The sequence below is a fragment of the Schistocerca americana genome, chromosome 2, assembly GCF_021461395.2.
Source record: "Schistocerca americana isolate TAMUIC-IGC-003095 chromosome 2, iqSchAmer2.1, whole genome shotgun sequence".
NCBI classification, from domain to species: Eukaryota; Metazoa; Arthropoda; class Insecta; order Orthoptera; family Acrididae; genus Schistocerca; species Schistocerca americana.
The window spans coordinates 459508836-459536662 of record NC_060120.1 but is presented as its reverse complement, the minus strand read 5'-3'; the positions used below and the strand labels follow the sequence as shown (position 1 = coordinate 459536662).

The 27827-nt window shown below is 37.8% G+C and overlaps 1 protein-coding gene across 1 annotated transcript; it reads right to left on the bottom strand.

Moving 5' to 3' along the window:
* Window positions 1–882: 882 nt before the first annotated feature.
* Window positions 883–26381, bottom strand: LOC124595929 (transmembrane protein 256 homolog). The gene is made up of 4 exons (XM_047134845.1): window positions 26204–26381; window positions 25948–26119; window positions 25643–25761; window positions 883–1530 (listed from the first exon to the last, which is right to left on the bottom strand). Exons 1-4 carry the CDS (start codon window positions 26282–26284, stop codon window positions 1387–1389), a joined length of 516 nt encoding a protein of 171 aa, XP_046990801.1. The 5' UTR covers window positions 26285–26381; the 3' UTR covers window positions 883–1386.
* Between the last annotated feature and the right edge of the window lie 1446 nt (window positions 26382–27827).

The following is a 27827-nucleotide window of genomic DNA, read 5'->3' as shown; positions in this document are numbered from 1 at the left end:
GTTTTCTGATCATGATGAACTGGTTTCGTGGACCCAGTGTGTGTTTTTTAGGCACATAAATTTTAAAACAAAAGTGATCACACAAGCATCAGTAGGCAAACAGATTAACTAAGAGACAAACTACAACCTCCTCTCTCCTCTCCAAGCAGAAGAAATCTCTGGGTTATCTGGAATTCCATTGGCTGGCATAGTACAAAAATAAATAATTTTACAAAGAATTATTAGCCTTTTCCAATTGATTTCCCTTTATGTTGAGTGCAGGATGAAGTTTCTACTTCATACTCGAAAAAGCCTACTTTTGTCTGCACAATTGTATATAGTTACACTCACGGCGAAACAAATGTAAGATAATTAGTTTGTGATTTCTGTTTGATCTACTGAACTGCTGCTATCAGGTCACTTTTTTTCGTTTTTCCCCACTGCCATTTCCTATAAAGAGCATTCTTTAAAAACATCCTTCCTTAGTGTTCTTTACCTGTAGAAAATATACATGGTACCTCCATTGCCATGGTCTTTAAAGAAAGATGTTCACCAATGTATCCATTGACTGCTCTTTATTTGTTAGCTCTCTTAATTCCCATCTATTATTCCTGACATGAATCAGGAAGAACACAAGTAATGCAGTGCCAGGGAACACACATAGGCAGGCTACAAAAACAGAACTGATCAGAACAGCTTGTGTAGAATGACTAAGGGCACTGGAAAGATATACATGAGAATGAAGCATCTGCTTAAATGATCTCTGCGAAAAGTGTCATTACAAAAACATGTACCACTAAATCAAAATTATGAACACATTGGAACACTTTACTTAATTTGTAAAATGGGCAGTACAAAAGTTAAACAATGTAGCAAAGGGGTAATGTAGCAAAGGCTTCTTGGTTACGGTCTTTTCATTTTATTGTTAAAATATTTAATCATATAGGAAGGAAACATACAAAATATTTTCATAGCATTGTAAGTGGAATCTATGTATACTGTGGTGGAGTAGGAAATGCTCAACAAACACAAGTAAAACACTGGAGTACCAAGTCTGTAACCTGGTATATGGTATCAATGATCCTCACTGCCTACCGTCATATTTAAGAGCTACAGCAATATGCCAATGAGTCAGGAAATTTCGACATTCACTATTAACATGAAAATATCTATTTCAATTACTGAAGTTGTGTTTACATCCAATACAGCTGGGAAAAGATAAATATGTTAACAATTATAAAATATCAAAACAATAACTTCATTAACAATATTCAGTAATTAAACAGATTATACTCCTGTAGTGAGAATTGTTGTACTGAAGAGTAACAAAACAAAAGATTCTGAAAACATTAAAATGTTGGCTGTAAACCATTCACATTGTTTGTCCTTTTTCTCGGTGTCCTTTGCCTATAACACCATGGCAAGCCAACCAGCAATAAGGAGCGATCCTCCAATGGGTGTAAGTCGTCGCAATTCATCTTTACCAGTTAACGCATGGTAGTAGCATGTTCCACAGAACAACAGCATGCCGGTTAAGAGCAAACTGCCACTCTACAAATGCAAAAATCCAAAGATTAATACACTACAAACATACATTTTAAGCCAAAACGACACCAAAATATATAAAATTATTATTTAATTCTCCATGAGGATATCTCTTTGCTCCCTTGTAAAACTATGTAACAAAGAAATTCAAAGAAAATTTAATATAATGCAGTTAAAAAAAATATCACACTTCGTAACTGCAGTGCCCGAAACTAAGTTCAATGAACATTATAAGAAATTCCCGAAGAAAAATTCTTCCAAAAGAAGAGGGGAGGGGAAAATGAGAGTTGTGGCATAAAATATCTGATTACTGTATCTTTGAATATACTGGGTGAACTACAACCCTATGAGTGATAACCAAGAAGTTTTAATTATCTCAAAAAATTTGGAGGGGGGGGGGGGGGGGAGGTTGCAGAATTGAATGTTTGTTCATTTGCTGGTACATTTTTCCAGTACTGGTTCACACCGAAATTTCCATGCCACAGTACTGGAGAATGCCACAACAGATCCAAAACAAAATGATGCAGACCAATGAACAGCAATCCTTTTTGTCAGCAATGGAAATGTTGCAGTTGTCACGAAAATCCGGATGACTTCTGTAGCTTTCTGGATTGGCCTTACATGGCTTGAACATTTCTAATGAATGCACAATAATCTTTTATCAACGAACTACACCTTTTTGTTTTCATTCTACTTGGGGCAGGTTACAGTACTACGGAGCATGAATTTCAGAAGTGCAGGCACGTACCTGCAACAAAAAAATAATTAGGTAACTATTTTCTGGAGGTGATACTTAAAAATTTATGACAAGCCATTATAAGTAATAACACCAATAAACAATTTTCATAACGAATCATCCATGGAACAGGCCTATTAAGGTTAGTGGCTATCTGCAAGTCACTACAACCTCCGAGAGAAAAGAGATTACACGAATTTGACAAATTTAATTTTTTTCTGATTTTGGTATGTCCATAATGCATTGGCGATACCTGTAGGTTCATTATGAAAGTAACAAATTATCTAATAACTGCATTATTTGTTTTTACGAAAAGGTGACTCCTCTATGAACCAGGAGGATGCCTGTTGACAGTTTAGTTAGGACTACAAGGACCGAACACAAATTCAAGAGTCAAATACAGGCATTCACATGATCCCGTTATTAGTAACCATACTGCAATGATAAGTGATAAATCCCTTTTGGGGAACAAATATGGATGAGCTGCTCACTGACACACACTGCTGAGCCTATGTCTATGACCCTCTAAACTATGTATATCCACAAAGAGTGACTTGTACAAGACAGTATCACCTAAGAGGCTGTGTAGGCATTCAATTAGTATAAAAATGGCAGATGTGGTGGCATATGTAAGTTACTTGGATATCAGTATTCCAGCCAGAGTGAAAGAATATTAGTAGTGGACTGAGGGATTTCAGGCAATAGCACTGGGCATGCAAGCACCTTGCCACATGAGGTTTGGCTATAGAAGGAATAACACGGTCCTTAGTAGCACCATTTGTAACAACAATGACGCTCTACTACTGTACATGTAAGTAATTTTTTTTCCTTCTAATTTTTTGATAAACTTGTGTAATTAATGTTCTGATTTCATTTCTTTCTTGTTTCATGTCATTATGCTAAGAAAACTGTAAACAAGTTTCAATGTGAATATTAATGTTTATGTCAAATGTCAAGCAATATTGTAATAGAATTGAAATGTAACAAATGTTGAAACTGTTGTAAGATGTTTAAAATTGTGATTGTGTATCTGGTCCATACGTAGGCAATGTGTTAGGGTATGTAGAATGCAAAACCTCGGGTGAATACCCTGTCTGAAAGGGAGCGGTAAAAGGTGAATGGCAGGTGAGCACGGGAAAATGCGCACGGGCACTGCACGGCACAACGGGCTCAGCAGTAAGAGTTGGAGTCTGGCACTGGTTTGAGCAACACGTTCTGGAGCGAGGAGGCTCTCCTGGAAGACGTAGTTTCACTGAGCCTCGAGTATGCTGTTCCAACGCCCACACAGCATGGCAAAATTCCATAGGCACTAAATGGAAAAGTACTGCGACGCTAAGAAGAATTAAAGTGCCGATACGTCAAGAGCCATAGCTGTGGTTGTATGTGTGCTTTGTGCCTCGCTATCTCGCCGCCTGCCAACCGCCGCATCGATACAAGCAGGTTGAAACTTTTAGTACTGTATTCGTATGGACCATAGAGTGAACTGTTCAATAATAACCTAAATTTTACCAGAACTTTCCCGTCATTTAATTATCCTCACAACTAACCTAGGCAGGGTCCTTTCCAAATGTTGTGCAATCCGAGCGTCCCGAAATGAAAAATTAAATTTTGTGTTAATAATAATTACTTGCAGACCCAGCTATGTTAGAATGGTGTTTAAGGAACTGTTTTGTTAATGAACCAGTAAATGAATAACGAAGGTCTAACGAAGTTGAAAGATAACTTTAATTTTGATATAGTAATTAAGTTTAATTATTTCGAGACAGATATAAAGGTATTTAAATGAGCAGTAAATAAGATAAAAAGAGTAGTAACTCATATACTGGAAATCTTGAACGCATAATTATTTCAGTAATAAATTTTTTTAATACAGTGATCATAACAGTTTGAGGACCCCCCACCCCATTTTTATTCATTTGAATTCTGAAGTATTCTAAATTGGTTTGACCAGCAAAAGTTAGTCAATATAAAAGTCAAAATTTATCTATGTTTTTCCTTTATCAAAATTGACATTTTGTGTGTGGCTCGAAAGTGCTATTTCTAGGGCAACCTATGCCCGATTTTAATCAGATCAATAGACAGTACGAAGTTTTGTAGTATTATGTAGTCTTATGTATTTATGGTTTTTCTATATCAGTTCAGAACGTGAAACTATCAGTTCAATAGATTTTTCTGGTTCTAAAATTCTACTATATTATGTAGTGTTACTACTTGTTGTTTTGCATGAATATATACTAACTTGTACAGGGAAGAAACCCAGTTAATGCCTAATTAGGCTGGTGAGCATATTATTATTAAATAGGTAGCATCTTCTGGTTTGCTTTTGGTCCATCCTGATGTGTAATTACATTTCGAACTTGCTTGACGGATCATTGTTATTACAGAGTGGGTGTAAGTCTGATTTGCCACCATTCAGGTACACGCGGTCGATATCTATACAAAAATCCTTTCTCATAAGGTGAACCCTGCTCACTTACCATAGTACAGGCTTTAACGAGTATTGTGTGCCCCATGTGCGCGTTACACATTGTGTCTATATTTTCTTTAGAAACAATAAATTGCAAAACTTTTGCCACCAACCTGACCCCCCCCCCCCCCCCACACACACAAAAAAAAAAAAAAAATAAATTAATTAATTAAAAAAAAATTGGGAGATTAGAAGAGGAGTTAAACTTGAATTGGGTATATTAGGGTTATTGGAAGTGCAGCAAGAACATAAAAGCCAAGCAGGATTAGAATCATGACGATTCATAGAATGGTCACCTTTCTTTTCCGAAACAGCCACCAGATCAAGACTGCCACAGAAAATGCATTTGGAAGCAATCTGGAGTTTATGCATGTCAACACTGTCCAGAAGTGATAACAGCATGACACATGTTCTCATGTTCTGGTACCACACTATTCCAATTAAACTAACGTTAATTCAATTAGCAAACTGAAGGGCAATGCAATGCATTATGGATATGATGAAACCAAACATACATAGAAACTGAATGTTGCTACTTCCTATGATCCTGAAATTCGTACACTGCTATCGTTGCAATGCAAGATTGCGCCTGGTCTTGACTTTTTTACTGTTACTCAATATTTGCTATCAGTTAACTGAAGCTGGGTGGATCCCAGATTTCCTGCTTAAAAATGCACTTTTTCCCCCCACATGAAAATACACTTCTTCCAAGGTGAAAAACACACATTTTTCCACAGTAAGCGGCAATATACTTTCCCTTGGAGCTATAAAAGTATTAATTCTCTGAATGGTGAAGATTTTATTCTAAAGCATGGAACTTCAGAGAACAAAAAACTCGGCATAAAAAGTTTTGATTGTGATGTGCAGCAACATTTACGCTGCATATTTTTGTATTCATATTACGACAGTATAGATTCGAAACAGCACATTAGTTTCCGAAGCACTGAAATCGAGATTAACATTCACTTTTGTTAAGTCAATCATAGCTCATGTCACGTGATCTCACAGGCCAATGATGGCAGATATTCAGAGCATAGGACACATGACGTAGACAGCCAACAGCAACATCATGTAAGTAGTGTGAACACACAAATAGGAAAAGTAAATTGTTTAAATTAAAGTATGTGGTGTAGGTACAAGAAAAGTTAAACTTTCACATATAGTGTTGGTCTTTAAGACTAGTAAGCTACATGAAAAGCTAAGTTTCCATATATAATAATGGTCTTTTTTTTGCATGTGTTACACTTTCAGGTACATCACACAAATCTGCCAGCAAAATTTTAAATAATGACCAGGTCTGGTGTTCTGGGCTAGAATTCTTCTAAGTGGCTAGTCCTCAAGGTATTAAGTTTCGAGTGAGAGTCAAAGGCTCTGTGATTTAAGAAATTCATTGCACATTCACATACTTAACGTAATTCCATCTTGCGTAGAAGGAAATTTACTTTGAAACTAACGTTTTTCAAAGCACCATTCGCAATATTTTCCTGCGACCTGTTACAAATACCTTCATTCAGCAGTTGCCAGAGAGACAGATCGTATTAAGAGATCTTAAATGACGTCATAAAAGAAAGAGGATACTCCCAGAGCACTGAAATTTCATAAACCATACTAAAATGCATAATTCGGCTTAAAGTGCAAATTCATATGCCCAGAGGCACAATGAAGTAGGCCCCAACCTAACATTAAGCTTTTCAGTGCGTTTTCGAGATGCATCATTTTCTTGGAGTACCACTACTGTATTCTTATGTTTGGTTCTTAGATATGGCATAACATCATACGTACCAGATGATGAAAATATGCACTTGAAATTCAGCGAACTGTTGAAACTAGCCAATGGTGTGGAATGAAACACTTCGCTTCTAATAAATTGATTGCCTCTGAGGAAAAGATTAGCAAAACAACAAAAATAACTTCATTGTTGTGCCAGCCGACTGACTGCCAAAAATGTGGAAATAAAATCAGGAAACAAACCAATAACTATGTTAGCCTTCCGTTATTATGTGAATGTATTTTAATTCACTTGATAGCTTCCAACCACATAAATTTGATGTGTTTTCATTTGATGTGAGAAGTATTGGGCTGGGTTGTTTTGGGAAAGCAGACCAGACAGCGAGGTCATCGGTCTCATCGGATTAGGCAAGGATGGGGAAGGAAGTCAGCCATGCCCTTTGAAAAGAACCATCCCGGTATTTGCCTGGAGCGATTTAGGGAAATCACAGAAAACCTAAATCAGGACGGCCGGATGCGGGGTTGAGCCGTCGTACTCCCGAATGCGAGTCCAGTGTCTAACCACTGTGCCACCTTGCTCGGTCCAGTGAGAAGTGTAAATGAAAAGGAAAACACCAAAATCACTAAATATAAACACAGCTTACATGGAGACTAGCCCACTCCACACTACAACTCAGACTACTATGTGCATGCGTGAATTCGGCAGCTTGGGCGCACCAGAAAAAATTTTCCCAGTAGCATCTGGCTGCTTGTTGCTATTGCTGATACAGCTAACGACCGCACTTCAAGTAGCCCAAAGAAGGAGAAAGTACTGCCCATACGCAACTCATCTGCTCAAGCGAACATAATGTAAACAGTTGTGATGTCACGCTCGTCGGCAGGTGTTTAATGTTATGAAGTCGTCCACTGTCTTTGACACCTTTAGCTGTTTATCAGTTCTTACAAGTCAAAATCACAAAAATTTAACTGAAGAATAACACGACAAATTACAGGAATCCTAAAAAATTCCCATGTTTTTCCCAGTTTTCTCCAGGGTGAAAAAATTCCCGTTTTTTTTCAGATTTCCTGGTTGTCTCCGAGCGTATACACCCTGTGAAGACAGTCAACCGTTTTGAAAGTGGAAGAGAATACAAAAGTTTCAACGATAGAAAAAGCATAAGAACTGTCTTTGTATCTTATTTCCTATAGCGCCTGTACTCAAAATGAGTGGCTACAAAAGGCATCTGTTCTCCATGTCAGGAGCGGCCCAAATCTATGCTGGCAGTAGCTCTAAAATGCCTCAGGGAATGGCTACCTCGTTATAACAACCCATATATGTAACAGCACTTCAAAAGCAGTCCCAGCAAAGGTTATGGCATACCATGCATGCATTGCACAATTCTTGGGGTGCTGGGGGAACTGTGAGAAGTGTGCGACAACTCAGAGACACATCGAAGTTGGGCATCACTAATGTGATGACACTGACTCAGGAGGAAGAAGAGCCAATAGATTTCACAGATACATGGAATGTAGAAATATTGGGGCTTAATGAAGGAAGAAAATGAGGGAAGGATACATATTTAATTGAGGTAGCAGACAACAGGCCAAAAAATGGAGTGGGTATAATAGAAAAACCAACCCTAGAAGAATACATAGGTGAAAGGATGATGATGATTTGCCTGCTGACAAGTAATGGAATGAAAGGCTTCATCCAAGTACAGGGTGACAATTACTGAACTATATGTAAAAAACCACAATTAAGTTACAAACTATGGCATGCACACACTTCATTCAACATGTAAACGTTACTACAGATAATCGGATTTAGATTATGAGATGTTCTATATGCCTGCCATCATTGGTGGTGATGTGGCACAAATGGTTCAAATGGCTCTGAGCACTCTGGGACTTAACATCTGATGTCATCAGCCCTCTTGACTTAGAACTACTTAAACCTAACTAACCTAAGGACATCACACACATCCATGCCCGAGGCAAGATTAGAACTTGCAACCGTAGCAGCAGTGTGGTCCGGAGTGAAGCGCCTAGAACCGCACACCCACAGCGGCCGGTGATGTGGCACAGGGGAATAGCAAAACTCTGCACAACTCACTGAACTGTCGGAACACAGATACTGTTGATGGCCTCCTGAATGGCTGTTTTCAGCTCAGCAAAGGTTTTGGGGTTATTGTTGTACACCTTATCTTTAATGTAGCCCTTCAGAAAGGAGTAGCATGTGTTCAGATCTGGAGAATGTGGTGGCCAATCGAGGCCCATGCCAGTGACCTCTGGGTACCCCAGAGCCAGAATGCGGTCCTTAAAGTGGTCCTCCACGATATCAAACACTCTCCTACTTCAATAGCATCAAGCTCCATCTTGCATTAACCACTTCTTGGTAAAATCAGGGTCACTTTGGACAATGAAGGTGAAAACAACTTCCAAAACCTTCATGTATCATTCGGTAGTCACTGTTTCATCAAGGAGTATGGACTGATTATTCTGTGACTGGATATTGCACACCGCACAGTCATCCATTGAGGGTGAAGAAACTTCTCGATGACAAAATGCCAATTCTTAGTCCTCCAAATGCACCAATTTTGCTTATTGATGAACCCATCCAAATTAACGTGGGCTTCATCGCTAAACCAAACCACAGTAATTCTCTTCACACATTGCAGCCAACTGAGCAGATTGAAAGTCCTTACGCAAACCGTTCAGAGACTATTTTATTTCATACAGTTCAATAATTGTCACCCTGTATATGCACCACAGACAGAAAATAAAAGACCAGAACACTGAGGAATTCCTAGAGAAATTAGCATAAGAAATTAAGGATGCGGAAGCAACAGTAACGGGCAACATAACTGCACAAGTTGCAATGGGAAGACTTGTATTAGAAAAAATGCGGAAAGAGAGAAATTGGCTGATTTTTGCAAAGGAAATGATTGGTTTGATTGTGGGAAACAGTGTCTCGGGAAGAAAAATAATCAAAGGATGACAAGATATGGGAGGGGTCAGAAAAGGACAAAAAACAGCCATTTAATTTCTGGTGGAAGAGCAACATCACTGACAGTTGAAGGATTTAATCGCATTCCCAGGAGAAGCTTTTGGTGGAGACCATTGGGTAATGGTGACAAAGATAAGAATGGGTAAAATGAAAGGTAGAAAGGGGAGAGGAAATGGAAGTGTAGAAACTAAAATGATATGAAGGTACAAGCAAAGTTCAGTGAGCTTAAAATCCCAAGCACTGAATGGTCAAGTGTGGAAGAGGAATTGAGGTAATTCAAATAGGCATTTGTAAACACTGCAGAGAACACCTGTGGCAGAATATCTAAGGGCGAAAGACAAGGAGACACCACAGTGGAACGAACAGCTGAAGGAAGCAGTAAAAGAAAAGAAGGAAGCCGGGCATGAATGGATCAGGGATAAAAAGGAAGAAAGTATAAGGAAATACCTGGTAAGTAAAAAGTTTACGAAAGAGGTAGCAGGAGACTAGAGGAAAAGTTGGGAGGAATTCATATGAGAATTGGAAACAATGTTATCAACAGTGTAAGTACAAGGAATAAGATAATGGAAAGCACTTACCAAAAGCTGGTGAAAAACTGAAAAGGATGGCTAGTAATGGAACCAGAGGAGCTATGGAAAAGATGAAAAGAGTACTTTGACAAAGTATTAAATGTGAAACAGGAGTAGAGGTATGGCAGGGAGACCTAGGCTTGCAAGAAGTGAAAGATATTACCATGTTAGAAGCAAAATTAGAAGCTAGAGGAATGAGAACAGGAAAGACCCTGGAGTAGATGAAATAAGTGTGGAAATTATTAAGGCAGATGGACCTACTGGACTACAATGGTTGTACAGAATGCTAACATGCATATGGACTCAAATGTGTTCCTGAAGAATGGGGAAGGGAATAATAATTCCAGTGTTCAAGAAGGGAGATGGCAAAGTATGTGACACAACTATTGAGGGATTACACTCACCCCACAAGTACCAAAAATAATGGATAGCATACTGGAAAGATGATTGAGGGAAAATGTGGAATGTTGGTTAGAAGAAGAATGGTATGGCTTTCAATATGGGCACATCAAGAGCAGAGCCTAACTTCAGTATGAGTTAGTTGATGAAAAGGCAATGGAGGTATGGTAAAGAGCTGGTGATGACTTTTCTTTACTTAAGTGCAGACTTACAATCGTGTCCTCAGGTAAGAGATTGAAGAGAAAGGGAGTTGGAAAATGAATAGCTGAATACTTCAAGCAATGTATGATAAAAGCATCAGCTAGGGCCAGACACAAGTTGGAAGAACAGACCAGTTTAAGAATGTCACTGGGTTGAGACAAGAATGGTGTCAGCATTATTATTTATAATGGTGATGGTTGAAATTGTTAGAGAGGCAAAAGAAGGTCATAGAGAAAGGAAGACCAAGAAATTCCTATTTGCAGGTGTGGGGAACCACCAATAAGGATGTAAATGAAAGAATAGGCATCTTAAATGAAGGGAACGAAAAACTATCGAGCAAAGCAAGACTATGGTGGTAACCAGAGGAGACAAAGAAGGCAAGGAACAAACTAATATTAAATGACAGGATGTGGAAAGTGTGAATAATTTTAAATATCTAAGAAGTGTGCTAATGGAGAATGCAAGAATGGAGGAAGAAGTTAACAAGGGATACAACAGAGCACTGCATTTCACCAGCATGTGAGGGGCTTAGTCTGGGGAAGGGAGGTGCCACTGAAGTGTAAGGAAGTACAGTACATGACATACCTATGCTGACATATGTATCAGAGACCTGGACGATGACAATAAGAGAGGACAGTAGAATCCAAGCCAGTGAATTGAAATTCCAAAGAAGCATGTTAGGGACAATAAGGAGAGAGAGTGAGAAATGAAGATATTGGAAACAAAACTGGAATAGAAAAGCTGAATGAGAGAATAACAGGGTAAAATGGCAAGAACACGTAAAAATGGGAGAGGGAAGAATACCAAAACAAATAAGGAAACCAAAGTTTGAAGGCAAAATGGAGACTTAAAGCACTGTGGATTTTACAATACTTGTACTCACAACCAAAACAGTTGAGTTAAACAGCTTGCAATTTAGTACACAACATTCACAATCTATCAAAATGAAACACTGCTGAAAGGCAGTTTGGCATTGGAGGAAACAGTTGCATGCATGGTTTCCAATCCAGTTTGGTGGATGGGGTGTAAAGAAACTACCCCATAGTGATTCACTACTAAGATGAAACTATAGGAAAGACTTCAGGCACAATTTTTGACTAGCTTGAAAAAGGCAAGAAGCAGCTGCAGTAAAATGGAGGGATATTCTAAGTAACCCAGACAAAGTGTATCAAGTAAATAGCTACTGACAGAACTGTAGAACCAGAAAAAAACACTTACTGCTTCCCCGGTCTATATGTAATCACGGAATGTGACTGGATGTTGTCTCTTATTGATAGCCAAAAAGTAAACAGCTAGCCCGAAGATGGCATGCGCATGTGCTGATGATGGGCGGGCACAATAGAGTGATCGGTGGTGTTTCGGGGGGAAAGTATGAATGCTGAATGAAAACAAGAATATCGGGGTAATAATTAAAAACATTTTGAAAAATGATACATAGAATATAACAATGACAGTTGAAACTTATTTTCATTATTAATGCCCATAAGTTATGCTAACTGAAAAGGAACTCTTGAACCAAGGGTGTTTTAACGACTTGCAAGAAGACCACTGGATGTGTATATGAGGGTCGTCCAGAAAGTAAAGAACATTTTGACGTAACTAAATAAAAACAGAAGATATCAGCAAGCTTTGTAAATAAAGTTATAGTCATTATAGTCACTTACTCTATAAGTAGTCATCACAGCTGTCAAGGCACTTATTGCAACTTGGGACCAATTTTTCTATTCCCATGTTTTACTCCTTTACTGCAAGTCGCTGCTTGTTTGACGTCTCCATTGCTTGCAAACTCTTTGCCACCCAAAAATTCCTTTACTTTCACGAAAAAGTGAGATCACTTGCACAATGAAGTTCTTGCTGTGTTTATGCTGATGATTTAATGACTGCTGGGCTCCCACACAGATCTTCATTGTCACACTATTTCTTCCCCAGTTAAACATAATGCTCAATTTCCTCGGTGAAGACCTGTTCATTGCACTATTACCACATAAATTCCTTATTTGCCAATAAAATTTGATAGGCCAAATATTTTGTGCATTCAAAAGCCGAATGACACCACACACATGGCAGAATTTTCGAACGGTTGGCAACAAAACTTGGCTCACACTGAGACAGGGTGAGGAGCTGTTAAGACATTTGTGACTGTGGTTGTGTGGGCAGAGGGTAGGGTGGAGTGGGGTGGGGGCTCACCACGGGCATGGGGCACAATCTTTCTTTACTTTATGGACAGCCCTTGTGTTACGGCAAATGAGCAGATCTGCTTACAGTGTCCTCTACGTAAACCACACAACTCAGATTTTTTTAAAACCTTACACATTAAAAGAATCCAAGACTGTATTGAATTTTGATACTTTTTAAAATTATAGTTAATATTTGACATCTAACTTAGGTAGTCGAAATTTGCCACACCAAAATTCTATGGTACTGTAACTCTGGTTGTTGAATAAGGGTTTAATGTGGAAAGCAAATAATAGATCACATAATTTCAACCTCCTGTAAGATGTTTACAGTGTCATCCCTGTTTTCTCAATCTACAATTTTTAAGTTACTTTGAATATTGGTGATTAAATGCCTATGCTCATGAAACTGAGTACTTAAGGTGGATTTTGAGCTAGAAAATCTGAGCTGTTCTTTAAACATGGTACTAAAGTTCCTGCCAGCATGAAACAATGATTGCAAGTGGTACAATACAACCTGGTTGCATTGTATTTGGAGCAAGTAGAGTATTCTCTGAGCCTATACTTTGTAACAACTTTACCAGCGTAGAGGTAAGCTGATTCAATATCTTGGAGTGCAACTGCCTTCTGATCATTTTTGAAACATTGCCAAAATTTGGAATTTTATGATACCTGGTACCAGCAGCATTGATGAGGGTGTTAGCCACTGGGTTAGCTTCCATATATTTTGGAGAATACCCTCACAATACCATTCATGAACTCACTGTTATAACCATTTTTATGGGCTATGTTGCAGAACATATTAACAGACGCTTCCTCTGACAATGGGACCCTATGGAGCCTGCATATAAATGACCTGAAGGCTAATTTCTTGTGCTTGATAGAGCGGTTGGAGGAGTTGTGAATCACTATGTCAGTGGTGATTGCCTTTCTGCAAACAACAAATCCAACTTTGGTACCCCAAATCTACCACAACTCAACCTAAGAACCAAGTCCAAAAGCTTGAGTATATCACTGGGCCCATGAACACATTGAAGATGCAGTGGTACAGTTTAAAGACTGTATGAATGCTATACATATCGATAAACTAAGTAGGTTTCTTAATAAGGGGCACCCGACTGTTAAACCAGGATGTCACTGAGTGTGGTTCTGATTTGTATCTTAGGGTGTGCAGCCTTTCTGATATTAATTCCAGTGAGAAAGAAACAATATTTTTAGAAAAAGGAATGTCCTACAACGTTAATAATTTCACCGCTTTAATAATGTGACCGATCAACAACAGATCAGTTCGTTGATCTCCCACATTATCTCCTCACTTGATGGTGTCAATATAGCCACAGGTGAAAGTAATGAAGCAGCTGTTAGCCTAAGTAACGTAACAGAGAGGTTGTACGTAATACAATGGTTCTGGTTTAGTCAAGGAACAACTTACAGTGAAGGGGCTATTTTGGATAGTATCAACAAAAAAAAACTATAAGCATCAAGCACTAATTGCCCAGTCAGACAAGGGAAAACAGACATTATTTTACGTGAAAATCATTATGTGAATACAGTGCAATGCTTCTTAACAGATTATGGAATTATTAAGTCTAATCTAGATCCTATGAATAGATATTTTACCAGTTTAAAAGAGATTCTTAATACAACCAATACATTTAGAAATCCATTCAGTAACAAGAACACTGCTCCTATGAAACTGGCAGGACCAAGACTCTAGGCTTTCACTAAGTCCATTAAGTTGATTTTCCAGTTTGTCCAATTGTTAACGCCTGTACGGGGTTCGGATCGCAGAGTACCTCAACAGCTATATCGCCACCTGATTTGCTCTAACATTTGCAACATGGGATAGTTAGTTAATAAACTTTCATACCTCCAGGAACTAATCTGGTCTCCCTTTTAAGAAGGTCTTAAAGGTCTTGCAATGGGATCCCCCTTATCACATTTTCTTGCCAATATATTCATGACAGCTTCCGAGTCTAATGCCATAATTTACTTTCCGACATAAGCTAGCAAGATCGTACCTCAGTACAGATACATAGCTGACATTCCTGTTCTTTTCAACGGGTAACACAAGAAATGTTGTCAGTTTGTGTGAGAGTTGAATTGTTACACAATGAGAATTCACTTTACTGCTCAGCAGAATTGCGGGGAGGGGGAGGGTAGAGTATGTGAAATCATCACGATACCAGGATCTTAATATTACTTTACGTGGTACTTAAATTGGACTTGATATTTACAGAAGGCAATCACCACTGAAATTGCATTTAATATTTACATAAGCCAATCACCATTGACATACCGATTCACAGCTCTTCTGATCACTAATAAGTACTAGGCTTCAACCTTCACGTTGCTTCTACACAGGCTCCATAATGTCTCGTTGTCAAAGGAAGCCTTTAACAAAGTGCAAAATTACACAGTACACTGCCTATGAAACTAGTCATGACAGATTGTCAATAGTATTAATAAAGGTATCCTCAGAGAGATAAAGAAAGATAACCCAATGGCTAGCTTGCTTATCAATGCTGATAGTCCAAAGACCACTGGTACCACATATCATAAAACGCGGCATTTTGGCAATATTTCAGCAACGATCGCAATATAGTTGTGCTCCAAACATATTGAACAGGCATTCTTCATTACCGCCAATGTTGGTACAAAGTACAGACACACAGATTATGCCACTCGTTTCAAATATAATACAACTGAGGTGCATTGTATCATTTGCAATGACTGACCCACGTGGCGCAATGGACAAATTGGCAGGAGCTTTAGTGCCACGTTTACAGAACATTTTGGGGCTTCTAGCTCAAAGCCTGGCTTCAGTACTCACTTCTGTGAGCAGAAAGATTCCATAACCAATCTCCCTAGTAACGTAAAACATTTTACTTAAAGAAAACAGGGGTCACACTTTAAAAATTTTACTAGAGTTTGAAATTAGGCGATCCATTAGTATTTTCAACACCAAATCCTAAATTGACAGACAGAGTTATAGCACCACACTTTGACTGCCTATGTTAGATGACGTAATACTCTGTTGTTCTTTTACCTAGCCCCTTCCTCCTGGGCTTCTCCCTTTTCCTCCCCTCCCCACATTCTATGTCCCACCATAATTATCCTAGTTTTTTTGTACATATTTATTGCAAATACAATTTTAAAAAATTCTCAAGTTTCCTTAAAAAAAGTACCAGTATGTACTACAGTCTTTGATTCTTTTAATTGCATAAAGTTTTCAAAAGTAAAACAGCTTCCAGACCAAGACAAAACAAAACCAAATCCACTTTGGGTCTTTCTTGTAGCAAGTGGCAAAGTGGTCAGCATCTGTTCACCAGTGGCACATTTTAAATTTATATTCTGGAACTAACCTTTCCCATCTTAACACTATGAGTTCACTCAATGAGTCCACTCAATCCCACCTGATTCCAGATACAATCATCGTGGAGCATTTCGATAATCGAATATTACCCCAGGTGGTCAATCAACCACCAGTAATACTGAAGCAACTGGTCTTTCATATTCTGGGGCAGCCAGGCTAGAATGCAATGCAATTAAACAGAGGAAGTTGGGGTCCTCCGGCCAACTTAAAATCAAAACAAATACATTTTTTGCAACACCTAACATACAAACACTTTTGCAACCAAGTAACCTTTGTAAGTTGGAAGATACATTAAAAGAACAGAAAATTCACATTTTGGCACTTCAAGAAACATGAATGATGGTCAATAACACCACAGATTTACGCAATTCTCGTCTTTTTAAGAGTAAAACTGATAAAAGAATGCTCAATAATACACCACTCTGGGAGTTGCTTTTGCAGTGTCCAAAAATATTTTAAATTCAATAACAGATGTAAAACCCATTAATGATAAGACTTATGACAATTTCTGTTACAAGCGCGAATAGAGCATACACTTTCATTAATGCCCATATGCCAGTCAATGAGGATAACCATAAAACACCTGAAGAAATTAATGAAGCTTGGGAAATGTTTGAAAGCATTGTCTCAAGAATTCCCTCAAACCATGTTAAAGTTTTAATGGATGATTTTAATGCTCGATTTGATACAGAGAAAAAGTATAAGAAAACAGTAGGTGGATTTCCTGCATGTAAATGGACAAACAAATATGGCCAAAGATTTGTTGAAACATGCAAAAATTTTAACCTTAAAAATCATTTTAAAAAAGTTTCAAAACAAAAAAACTTTGTGGGCACCCAACACATTTATTGGGGAATTTAAAATCGATCAAGTAGTAATTTCATACCTTAATTACAAAGAAATTTTAAATATCCAAGTAAGAAAAGGAACTAATACTGATTCTGACCACTATTTAATGTGAATAAAAATAAAACTTCAACCTCAAAAACTCTTCAAAACAGAAAATGTTATCCCTAAATTTGATAGTGCTACAATAACCCCACCTCTAACAAGCGAACTTGACGAAAAACAATCCAACAATTGGCAAAGCCTAAAGGAAAAGCTCATCAAAACAGCAAAAAATTAATTCCACTTTGAAAGAAACAAAAATATCCTTAGAGGATTGCAGATTGTGAAACACAAGTCATTCAAAAATTGGAATAGTAACAAAACTGAAAATACATACAACACTTTCCTAACTGGGGGAAAAAAAAATATCCTAAATTACTCCGACAGATTAAAAGAAACTATGAAAATGCTAAACATTTAGTAATCAAAACACTTCCAAAGGAACAATACAAGAAACTTTTCTGAAACACCCAAAACAAAATTAACCGGTTACCAACCTCAAAGTCTTTGCTTCAAAAATGAAAATGGCACTTTGGCTCTTAGCAACCAGGAAAATTGATAGATCATCATCATCAGTTATCTGCTATATTAGCAGGTCCTTTGCCTCTCCATTTTCTGCGATCCATTGCTTCCTTCTTAAGGCTGCTGTATGTTGTACCGTCCATCATGTCATCCAGTATCTGGAATCTCTTCCTTCCTCGCTTCCTTTTCCCTTCTACATAACCTTCTAAAACTGTTTTTATCAGTCCGTCATTCTTTCTTAATATATGCCCAATCCAATTTCTTTTTCTTCTCTTTATTACATCTAGTAACTGCCGTTTCTCTCCCACTCTTCTCAGTACCTCTTCATTTTTTACTCTGTCCATCCAACTTATTCCTTCCATCTTCTGCCATGTCCAGATCTCAAAAGCCTCCAGCCTTTCTCTGTCTTTTTTCCTCATAGTCCATGTTTCAGTGCCATATAGAAGAACACTCCATACAAGACATTTTATGAGTCTCTTTCTGAGTTCTCTGTCCACACCGCTGCAGAAGATTCTCCTTTTCTTATAAAACGCCTCTTTTGCCATTGCTATCCTTGTTTTAATTTCTGTGGTGCACTTCCAGTCGGTGTCTATCCTGCTTCCAAGATACTTAAAATTTTGCACCTGTTCTAGTTTTTCTCCATTCAGCACAATTTTTAGTTCCTTATTTCCTCCTACTGCCAATACTTTTGTTTTATTTGTGTTAATTTTCATTCCATATTTTTTTCCGTTAGTTGCAATGGTGTCCACCAAATCCTGTAATTCTTTTTCCCCTGTGGCTAGAAGGACCATGTCATCAGCAAATCTCAAGCACCCTACTCTTCTTCCTCCAATTTCTACTCCTTTGTCATCTAATGAGCATTGGTCAATCATATTTTCCAAGTACAGGTTGAAAAGAGTAGGTGATAAACAGCATCCTTGTCTTACTCCTTTCCCTAGTCTGATCCAGTTTGTACTTTCTCCTCTCACTTTAACTGAAACTTTTTGATTAAGGTACAATGAGTTTATAAGTCTTCTGGTTTTCCAGTCCACTCTCTTTTCCCTCATAATAGTCGCCAGCTTGTCCCAAACCACATTGTCAAATGCCTTTTCTAAATCGATGAAGCACATATATAGGTCTCTTCCTTTTTCAATAAACCTTTCTCCTAAGATTCGTAGGAGCCCTATTGCATCTCTGGTGCCCCTATTCCGTCTAAAGCCAAACTGCTCCTCGCCGAGATTCTCCTCTATTACTTTTTCAAGCCTTTTATTAATTATTCTTAACATCACTTTGGCTGCATGTGAAATGAGGCTGATTGTCCTGTGCTCGCTGCATTTCTTGGTTCCTTGTTTTTTCGGCAATGGAATCATTACTGTTGTCAAAAGTCCTCAGGCTATTCACCACTGTCATATATTTTATTACATAACCTCAATATTTCTCTTATTCCATTGTGGTTCAAGCATTTTAGTATTTCTCCCGGTATTGTATCTGTACCTACTGCTTTGCCATTTTTCATTGCAGCAATAGCAGACTTTACTTCTTCCATTATGATGGTCGGTCCTTTCTCTTCATCACTTACACTGTTGTGTGATTCAAGTTCCAAAGTTTCTGGTTTGCTATTTGTGTCATATAGCTCTTTTATATATTCTTCCCATCTCTGGAGGACATCGTCACGATCTTTATACACTACCTCTTCGTCTTTACTCAAAATTTCCATAGTAGCACGTCCTGCTCTGTTTTGTTCCCATGTCATAGTCTTTACTCTGTTGTATAGTAAGTCGTATCTTCCTTTCCTGTCCAAATTATTTTGAAAAACTATTAAACTCTCCAGAGCCAAATTCAAATGTTCAAATTTGTGTTAATTCCTAAGGGACCAAACAGCAAACTAGTAACACCAACCTTAACTCTAAAGAAATTGAGATAACTAAACAAATTGCGATACTTAAAAGCAATGAAGCATCTGGAGAAAACAGTATAATTGCATAACTACTAAAATCAGCTGGACCTGACACTATAAGACATAACTCAGCTAATAGGACATATCTGGCAAACTGAGAAAACACCTGAGGGCTGGAAAACTGCCCTAATTCACCTAATGCATTAAAAAGGGGATAGAACCAATGTTAATAATTACCAAGGAATCTCTCTTCTGCAGGTCACGTACGAAATTATCTCGCAGTATTTACTTGACCGAGACCAAGAACAATTACAACCTAAGATTGGTGAGTACCAAGCAGGTTTAGACCACAGAAATCCTGTGCGGAAAAAATTATTAAATTTAAACTAATCCTTAGGCACCAAAGGATTTCTAGTAACAATATTGTATGTACATTTGTGGATTTTAAGAAGGCCTATGACTCAGTTGATTATGAATTTCTTTTCCAAATTTTAAAGGAACAAGGGCTAGATTATAGAAATAACAGTGATTAAGTGAACTTTAACCGATACTAGATCTAAAGTTAAATTCCTAGGAAGAATTTCTGATCCATTTGATGCAAAGACTGGTGTTAGACAGGGAGATGGACTCTCCCCACTATTGTTTAACTGTGTTTTGGGAAACGTAATTACAGAATGGCGAGAGCAAAATCCGAGTCAAAATATAAATCAGTCAACCAGGTTAGGTAGAAGTAATATTAGGGTAGATTGACTCACCTTTGCAAATGATCTGGCAATTTTAACTAGGGACATTACCACAGCTCAAAAACAAACTGTAATTCTTAAAGAGTTGTAGAAAAAGTAAGACTACAAATATCATTCAGAAAAATGGAATATATGACATGTAACATACAAGCACCAAAGTTTCTGAACACGAAATATGGAAAAATAAGAAGGGTTTCTCAGTTTGAATACTTGTGGGAAATCATACAGGAAATCAATCTAGAAAAAACTCCAAATGAAGTTCGCTGTCAAAAATGCATCGTACTCAAACCTGAATGCCTTTAATTTTAAACAGAAAGAGGGATATTGAAAAAAATTCAAAACAAAGAAAGATTATGAGGAAAATATTTCGCCCCAAAATTACTGATGGAGAAACTTATATGCTGAGAAGTTAAGGATATAGAAGAATACACAAACATACATGGTGACATGAGAAAAAGAAGACTTAAATTTTATGGGTACATTACAAGTATGGCACCCACCACGTTGACAAAACAAATAGCAGAATTATAAAACAACAGAAGGAAGGCCAAAACTGAGCTAATTAAATGGATTGCTGAGATTAAGGACGATCTTAATGTAGCGGTATAATAAAGGATTCACACAAAAGATATGCAATTGGAAAGTTGGTCAGAGGGAAATTAGAAAACAGACTGGAACATCATGGTCTGACGAAAGAAAGACTTCATTAAACAGATTTCATTCTGAAAGGATGAAACAAATTTGGACACAATGGATAGCTAATCATTAAAAGCAACATAGATTGCTTGCACCTTTCATGGTCCTATTGGGCCCATACGTGAATAATGATGATATAACAATAACAAAAATAATAATAAAATAATACTTTGAACATTTTTACAAAACAATAACTTCGCAATTTTAAAGTTTTTCAAAGTTGTATGGTATATTTAGGCCTTTAGGGGGCACTGCCAGCAGATCTGTCCCTTTTCCACAATATATGCAGCCGATGGTCCTCTTGTAAGACGTTAAATTGGCACAGTTCAAGAATTTCTTTCAGGGTACCGGAACTTACGGGCATTATTACTGGAAAAATTCAATTGTAACTTATGTTCTATGTCTTGTTTTTCAAAAAGGATTTGTATTTGTTATCCATATACTCCCTGTTCTCGTTTACCATTCATGCATTACCTCAAAAGACCAACGATCATTCGGTTGTGTCAGTTCATCATCAGCGCATGCACAAGCATCCCATTCTGCGAATGCATATAGACTGGAGAGGCAGTAAATGTGTTTTTCAGGGTCTACTTTTCTGTCAACAGTTATTTAGTCGATGAATTTTGTCCAGCTCACTTAGAATTTCCCTCCATTTTACTGCAACTACTCCTTGGTGTTTTAAGCTAGCTGAAAATGGGGTCTGAAAAGTATTTCATATATTTTTGCCGCATCAGTGGATCAGTAGGGTATAATTTTTTTACACCCCATCCACCATACTGGAATGATATCCACGCATCTGGCTGTTTTATTCAATGGTTGTCCCGAATTCGAGACTTGATCTGGCATACAGTTTTAATCTGCCAGGAATGTTTTTGATACGTTGGGCACATTTCATCTGTTTCTAATGTTAACATCCCATACACCTCATTCCATAGAATGATTCTTTAGACAAAAAGTATCACAAATAGAATTTTTGCATAAGTTCTTAGTTATCCAAATATAATGTTTTGTGATGAAAGTATGTTTAGGCATTATCAGTAAGGCATTATTATTCAATTCTCTGATTTTGTAATTGTTGCTCTTGAACTAAAAATACACTTATTTCTTTTTTTCAGATGCAAATGTTGTAAGATGGCATAGAGAATTTTCTCCAAAAATCAAAGCTGCACTGCACTTAGATGAAGGAAAGTGTGGTGAATTCTAAAATAACATAGAAGCAAACAAACCGATGATAATATCAAAGTCAAAGACTGATTATCAAATTTGCATATTCAAGCAGTCCACACATTTTTCACCTGTAATAGTAGTCAAAGCATGTTTTTTAACTTCTTTATTATCTTTGAACTGGATTTTCACAAGAATGAAACAAACTTGAATCTGAGATGATCCTTCTGAGATACAGTCATCTGGATATACAACAAAATTGACAAATTTTTCGGGTCAACTTTAATGTTGGATAACTCAGTAATCATTTGACTTATCAAGATGCCACTTGCTGAACCTTATGGTATGTATTCATCATTTGGATTTGCAGCTCTTGTGTCTTTCGTGTTTGCAGTTAAAATTGTTGGATGTAAGGTCTGTCAGCTATGGGAAAAACGATGTTTTGCATAACTGGAGGACCTCATCACACCCAACAATCTTACGATATGTAGGGTAACTGAAATGAGGAAAAAATTAGCATAAAAATGTCATTCTATCATAAGGTACAACAAGTCCAAACATTCTCCAAATTTGTCATGACAAAATTCACGATCTACTTGGGCAGCAAACTATGATAAATTTGGTGTACACTGAGCACATGTACAAACAACTAGAATATTTTATCTAAAAAGTTGAGCATAATCATCGAGTTTCAGTATGGAAGTTCCTTTAGGTCGTAACTAACAACGATGAAAACTCAGTTGTCGAAATATGGAAAAAATGGCCTTTTCAAAAGCATAGATGATGGTCTCACTGAACACCCTGTCAATCTGCAACTTGGCATGGTTTCATGTAAGACCCAAACAAATATCCTGAAACAATTTCATCACAATTAGAGAGTGTGAACTAGGGACCCTTAGGCCACTTGACATCTAATGGCCTTCTATCCTACAAATTAAATCAGCCAAGATAAATGTACTGTTACAGAGAAGAGGAATACAGTTAGAAACTGAATGGACAGCTTTAAGGCATGAAACAGTAAAGGAAGCAGAGGATCCACTAAATAAAAAAATAAGGCCGGTTAGAAATCCTTGTGTATCACAGATGACAGTGAATTTAACTGATGAAAGAAGAAACTATAAAAATGCATCAAATGAAACAGACAGAAAACAGTACAAATGTCCAAAACATGAGACCGAAAAAGTGCAAAACGGCAAAGCAGAAATGGTAAGAGAACACATGCAACCTTGGCTACAGAAACATGTGTAACGAGGGGAAAGATAGATACCACCTATAGGAAAATTAAAGAGGCCTTTTCATAAAAAGTATATGAACATCAACAGCTCCAATGGGAAACCAGTACTACACAGAGGAAAAACTATAACAAGGAAGGAATATATTGGTAGACTATACAAGGGAAACGAACCTGAAGGCGATGCTGTAAAAAGGGAAGACAAGGTAGATGAAGATGTACAAGACAGGCAAAATACCTTCAGACCTCAAGAAAACTCTAATAATTCCGATTCCGCAGAAGCCAGGTGCTGCCAGGTGTATATATTAAAAAGCAATCAGTGTAATAAAATATACTTATAAAACACTGCCACAATTATTTACAAAAGAATGGAAAGAAGTGGTAGAAACCATTAAGGGGAAGATCTGCCCAGATTTCAGAGAGATGTATGGTCTAATGATGCAATACTGACCCAATAACTTATCTCAGAACATAGCATTTGAAGAGAGAGAAAACTTGTGATAACACTGATTGGAATACACACTTTGAAATACTGACAGTTGCAGAGGTAAAACACGGGGAGTAAAAGGTTATACGCAACTTGTATAGAAGCCAGATACAGCAATTGAAGCACATGTTAAGAAGACAGTGAGACACAGTTCCCACTAATCCCAACAATAGTAAACCTACACACCGAGCAAGCATTAAGAGAAACTGAAGAACAATTTTGAGAAGAAATAAAAACTGAGGTTTGTCAATGGCACTTTGATTCTGTAACATGACACAAAGGACTTGGAAGAGAAGATTACAGAATTGGCAGTAAGGATTATGGAATGTAGGTGAATTAAATCAGTGGCACACAGCATTAGATTAGGAAGCTAGACGCTATAAGTAGTAAATGAGTTTTGGTATTTGGGCATTAAAATAACTGATGATGGCAGAATTAGAGAGGGTATAAAATGTAGACTTAATGACAAGAAAAGTGTTTCTGTACAAGAGAAATTTCTTAACACTGAATATAAATTTAAGAACTACAAAGTCTTTTCTGAAGGCACTTGTCTGGTGTGTAGCTGTGTATGAAAATGAAACATCAACAACAAGCAGTGTAGACAAAAAGAAATGGAAACTTCTGAAATGTGGTGCTACATAAGAAAGCTGATGACTAGATAGATAGATCGCATACCTGATAAAGTACGGAATAGAACTGAGCAGAAAAGAAATTTGTGGCATAATTTGATTAAAGTAAGGACCAGTTGATAGGGAACATTCGAGACATCATGGAATCATCTGTTTAGTTTTGGGAAGTAGAGTGGGAGGGAGGGGGAGGGAACTGTAAATGGAGACAGGAAAGTGAATACACAAAGCAGCTTCAAATGGTTATAGATTGCAGTATGGTACTTATTTGGAGAAGAGGCGGCTTGCACGGGATAAAGTAGGCCTAGTGTGTAGAGCTGGATCAAACCAGTTGTTGGACATGTCAACAGCAGACATCTTTCACATGAGGGTAAATGTAGCATCCCTCTTTCCAACAGTTTCAAACACACAATACTCAGCATAACACAAAAGTTTTTAGGGCACAGGTGTATTTATGTTCAGCTCCTTTTCAGTGTTCTATTTCTAGGAAGGTGTATGCCAGACAAACATTTTTATCAGAAAAATGCCTGAAATATATTAAAATGTTACTGTGGTATTCATCTGAAGACTGGTTTGAGGCAGCTCTCCATGCTACTCCACCCTTTGCAAGCCTCATCTCTGAATAACTACTGCAACCTATAGTTTTTAGAATCTGCTTACTGTATTCATGTCATGGTATTCCTGTAAAATGTTTACTCCTTGCACTTCTCTCTACAACTAACTTGGCGATCCCTTGAGATCTCAGAATTTGTCCTCTCAACTGACCCCTTCTTTTAGTAAACTTGTACGAGAAATTTCTTTTGCCCAAAATCTATTCAGTAGGCTACCTCCTCATTTAGTTACAATACTTGTCCGTGTAACCTTCTCCTCCTGTGTACTTCTTGTCTGGACTAATTACTGTCCATGTATCGTTTCCATAGGCTATGCTCCATGCTACCTCATGTCTCCCTCTGAAGACACTGCCCATTCCATTCAACTGCTCTTTGGAGCCCTCTGCTGTCTTTTGTATCAGCAGCAAACCTCAAAACTTTTATTCCTTCTCCTTGAACTTTAATTCCTACTCCAAATTTTTCCTTTTGTTTCCTGTACTGCCCGTAAAAGGTATACTGACTAACTAACATCAGGGACATATGCAACTCAGTCCTTCCACTGTTTCACATTCATGCTACCCGAATCATACGGAAAATTTCATAAATTCGATAGTAAGAAGTAGAGCTAACAATGAAAACGTATTCAAATAAAAACTTACAGTCTTCGGCCACCGGCTAAGGGGTACACCGAATAACGCAAGCGTGTGCAGAAAATGATACCGATTTGCCGTTTCAAAAATCCTCTTCAGATCCTCATTATGTTCCTTGGGATAAATAGCTAAAACAGACCAAAAACGTTACAACTCTATAGGCTCATTTCATATCTAATGTCTATAAAATAAGAGTTAGTTATGTAACTACGTACATAATAAGCCAAAAATTCAAGAGTTTCCTGTACAATACGATCAGACGATCTGTAAAATTTATGTTATGAGACTATAAAATACAAACGCAAAATACATACTATGAGCGCCGTATGCACCAAGTGCAACTGCTGCAGCACCGCACAAGCCTGCGATCCTCACGAAAGAACTACCACCATAGGTATGTTTCCAAATAGGTAGGTCGCACATAGTTGGTTTAGGAACAGGTGGCGGTTTTGGGCTACCAGAAAGTGATGAAATCGTTGCGGACGACTGAAATAAAAAAGAACAACGCTTAATTATATCCATTAAGTTTCCTTAAGAAGATTAGCACGGATTATTTCAAAGATGACGTACAAAATATTTCACATATTCCGTTGTTGTTTTCACGACTGGATTGGTGAAGAACACGTAATTCACTGTATCAGAGAACGTCATTGTTTTTATCTCTCAATTAACAACTCATTTTAACAATGTCACTGTGACATCTACAAACACAATTCGCCGATCATCAAAGAAACTGATCAAATACTCAAAGAAAACCCATTTCGTAGCAAAGAGCAAAACGTCAACACAAAAGATATTGTACACAAATCTAACCACCTTGACTTAAGCCCGGTCCACACGCAACGATCTGTCTGCGCAGACATCGGCGCAGATGTCTGTACATGCAAAAGATCGCTGCAAATGTGGTGTGTTCACACGACACAAACCCCAATCTACTACTCGCCCGCCATCTGTCGGTTTAGAAAAGAAATATCAGTGGCAAGGGACTACGCTCCCCGTAAACGTCAAAATTTAATTCAGTTAGTTTCAAATATAAAAATGGAGGAAGTTCTGTTGTGGTCTGTGTTCGCAACTTGTGTTGCAAAAAACATTCAGACCAACCGCAGGAAACAGAGAAAGCGGTCAAAATTGTGTAGACGGTGGCTGCTAAAGCTAAAGCAGTTATCTCGCGTAAATTTACTGCGAGAGTTGCAGGGCGAACCTGTTTTGTTTTACATTACCTCGTGTTCCATTTCCTCGCACATTGATACTCCAATTTCATCTTCAGTTGTATTCCTGCTTGGTCTTGGCGTTTCTTGATCACTAAGAAAGCCAAACAGATCAAAATATCATAACGTTGGCTGGTATACTTGATCTACTCCTACACCAGATCTTCTAGATTTCTGAACTTTGGATAACTCTTTTCGCTAAAAGGTTCACTGACAGACTTAATTTACTTGACTTGCCTTCATGAACTCATCCTTCAGGAAAGCGTAAATAGCTTCACATGTGTTGGGTATTATTTCACTCAATGCTTGTTTCGATATTGCAGATGAAAATTCCAAATCCTTGTAGCTCCTTCCTGTTGCTAGGAATCTTAATGTTATCATCAGCCGTTCATGAGGAGAAATTGCCCTTCTCATACAAGTATTTTTTCTCATAATATGAGGGGTTACAATCTTTAAGAGATAATTATAAGTTTCGACATCCATCCGCAAATAATTTCGCCAGTTCGCAACGAAATAATTTTTTTATTACCGTTTCTCTGTTTGCCGAGGCGTCAACTGCCCGCAATTTTTCAATTAGAGCATTCTATGCTGCTGTCTTTTTGTCTCGGGTCTCTATATTCTTTACTTTTAATCTTCCATAAACGTGGGTGGTTTCTGTATATTTCAATGAATTCACTTACAGACTCTCGAGAACACTGACGAGTATCAGACATTTTAATGCCCTGTGCGCACAAATACAAACACTAGACTGACCAAACAGCTGTTTCGCGCCAGATTCGCGGCGATCTCATGTCCACACGCTCCGACTTGTCTGCGCAGATGTGGTTTGAACCCACAGATTTGAGAAGTTTCGCTCAAACCTCCAACTCCAACTTCCAGGTTTGCACACACCTCAGGTTGGTGCAAATCTTCCGTCCACACGCAACGATCTGTCTGCGCAGATGTGCTGTGCACAGACATTTGCGCAGACAGATCGTTGTGTGTGG

Bases quoted from the DNA above. Each gene is read 5' to 3' on its own strand.
- LOC124595929 (XM_047134845.1), bottom strand. From the start codon at position 26,284: ATGACGTTCTCTGATACAGTGAATTACGTGTTCTTCACCAATCCAGTC. The intron at 26,120-26,203 runs GTACGTCATCTT...TTTTTATTTCAG, and splicing joins CGGAATATGTGAAATATTTT to TCGTCCGCAACGATTTCATC. The intron at 25,762-25,947 runs GTATGTATTTTG...GGTCTGTTTTAG, and splicing joins TGGTGCATACGGCGCTCATA to CTATTTATCCCAAGGAACAT.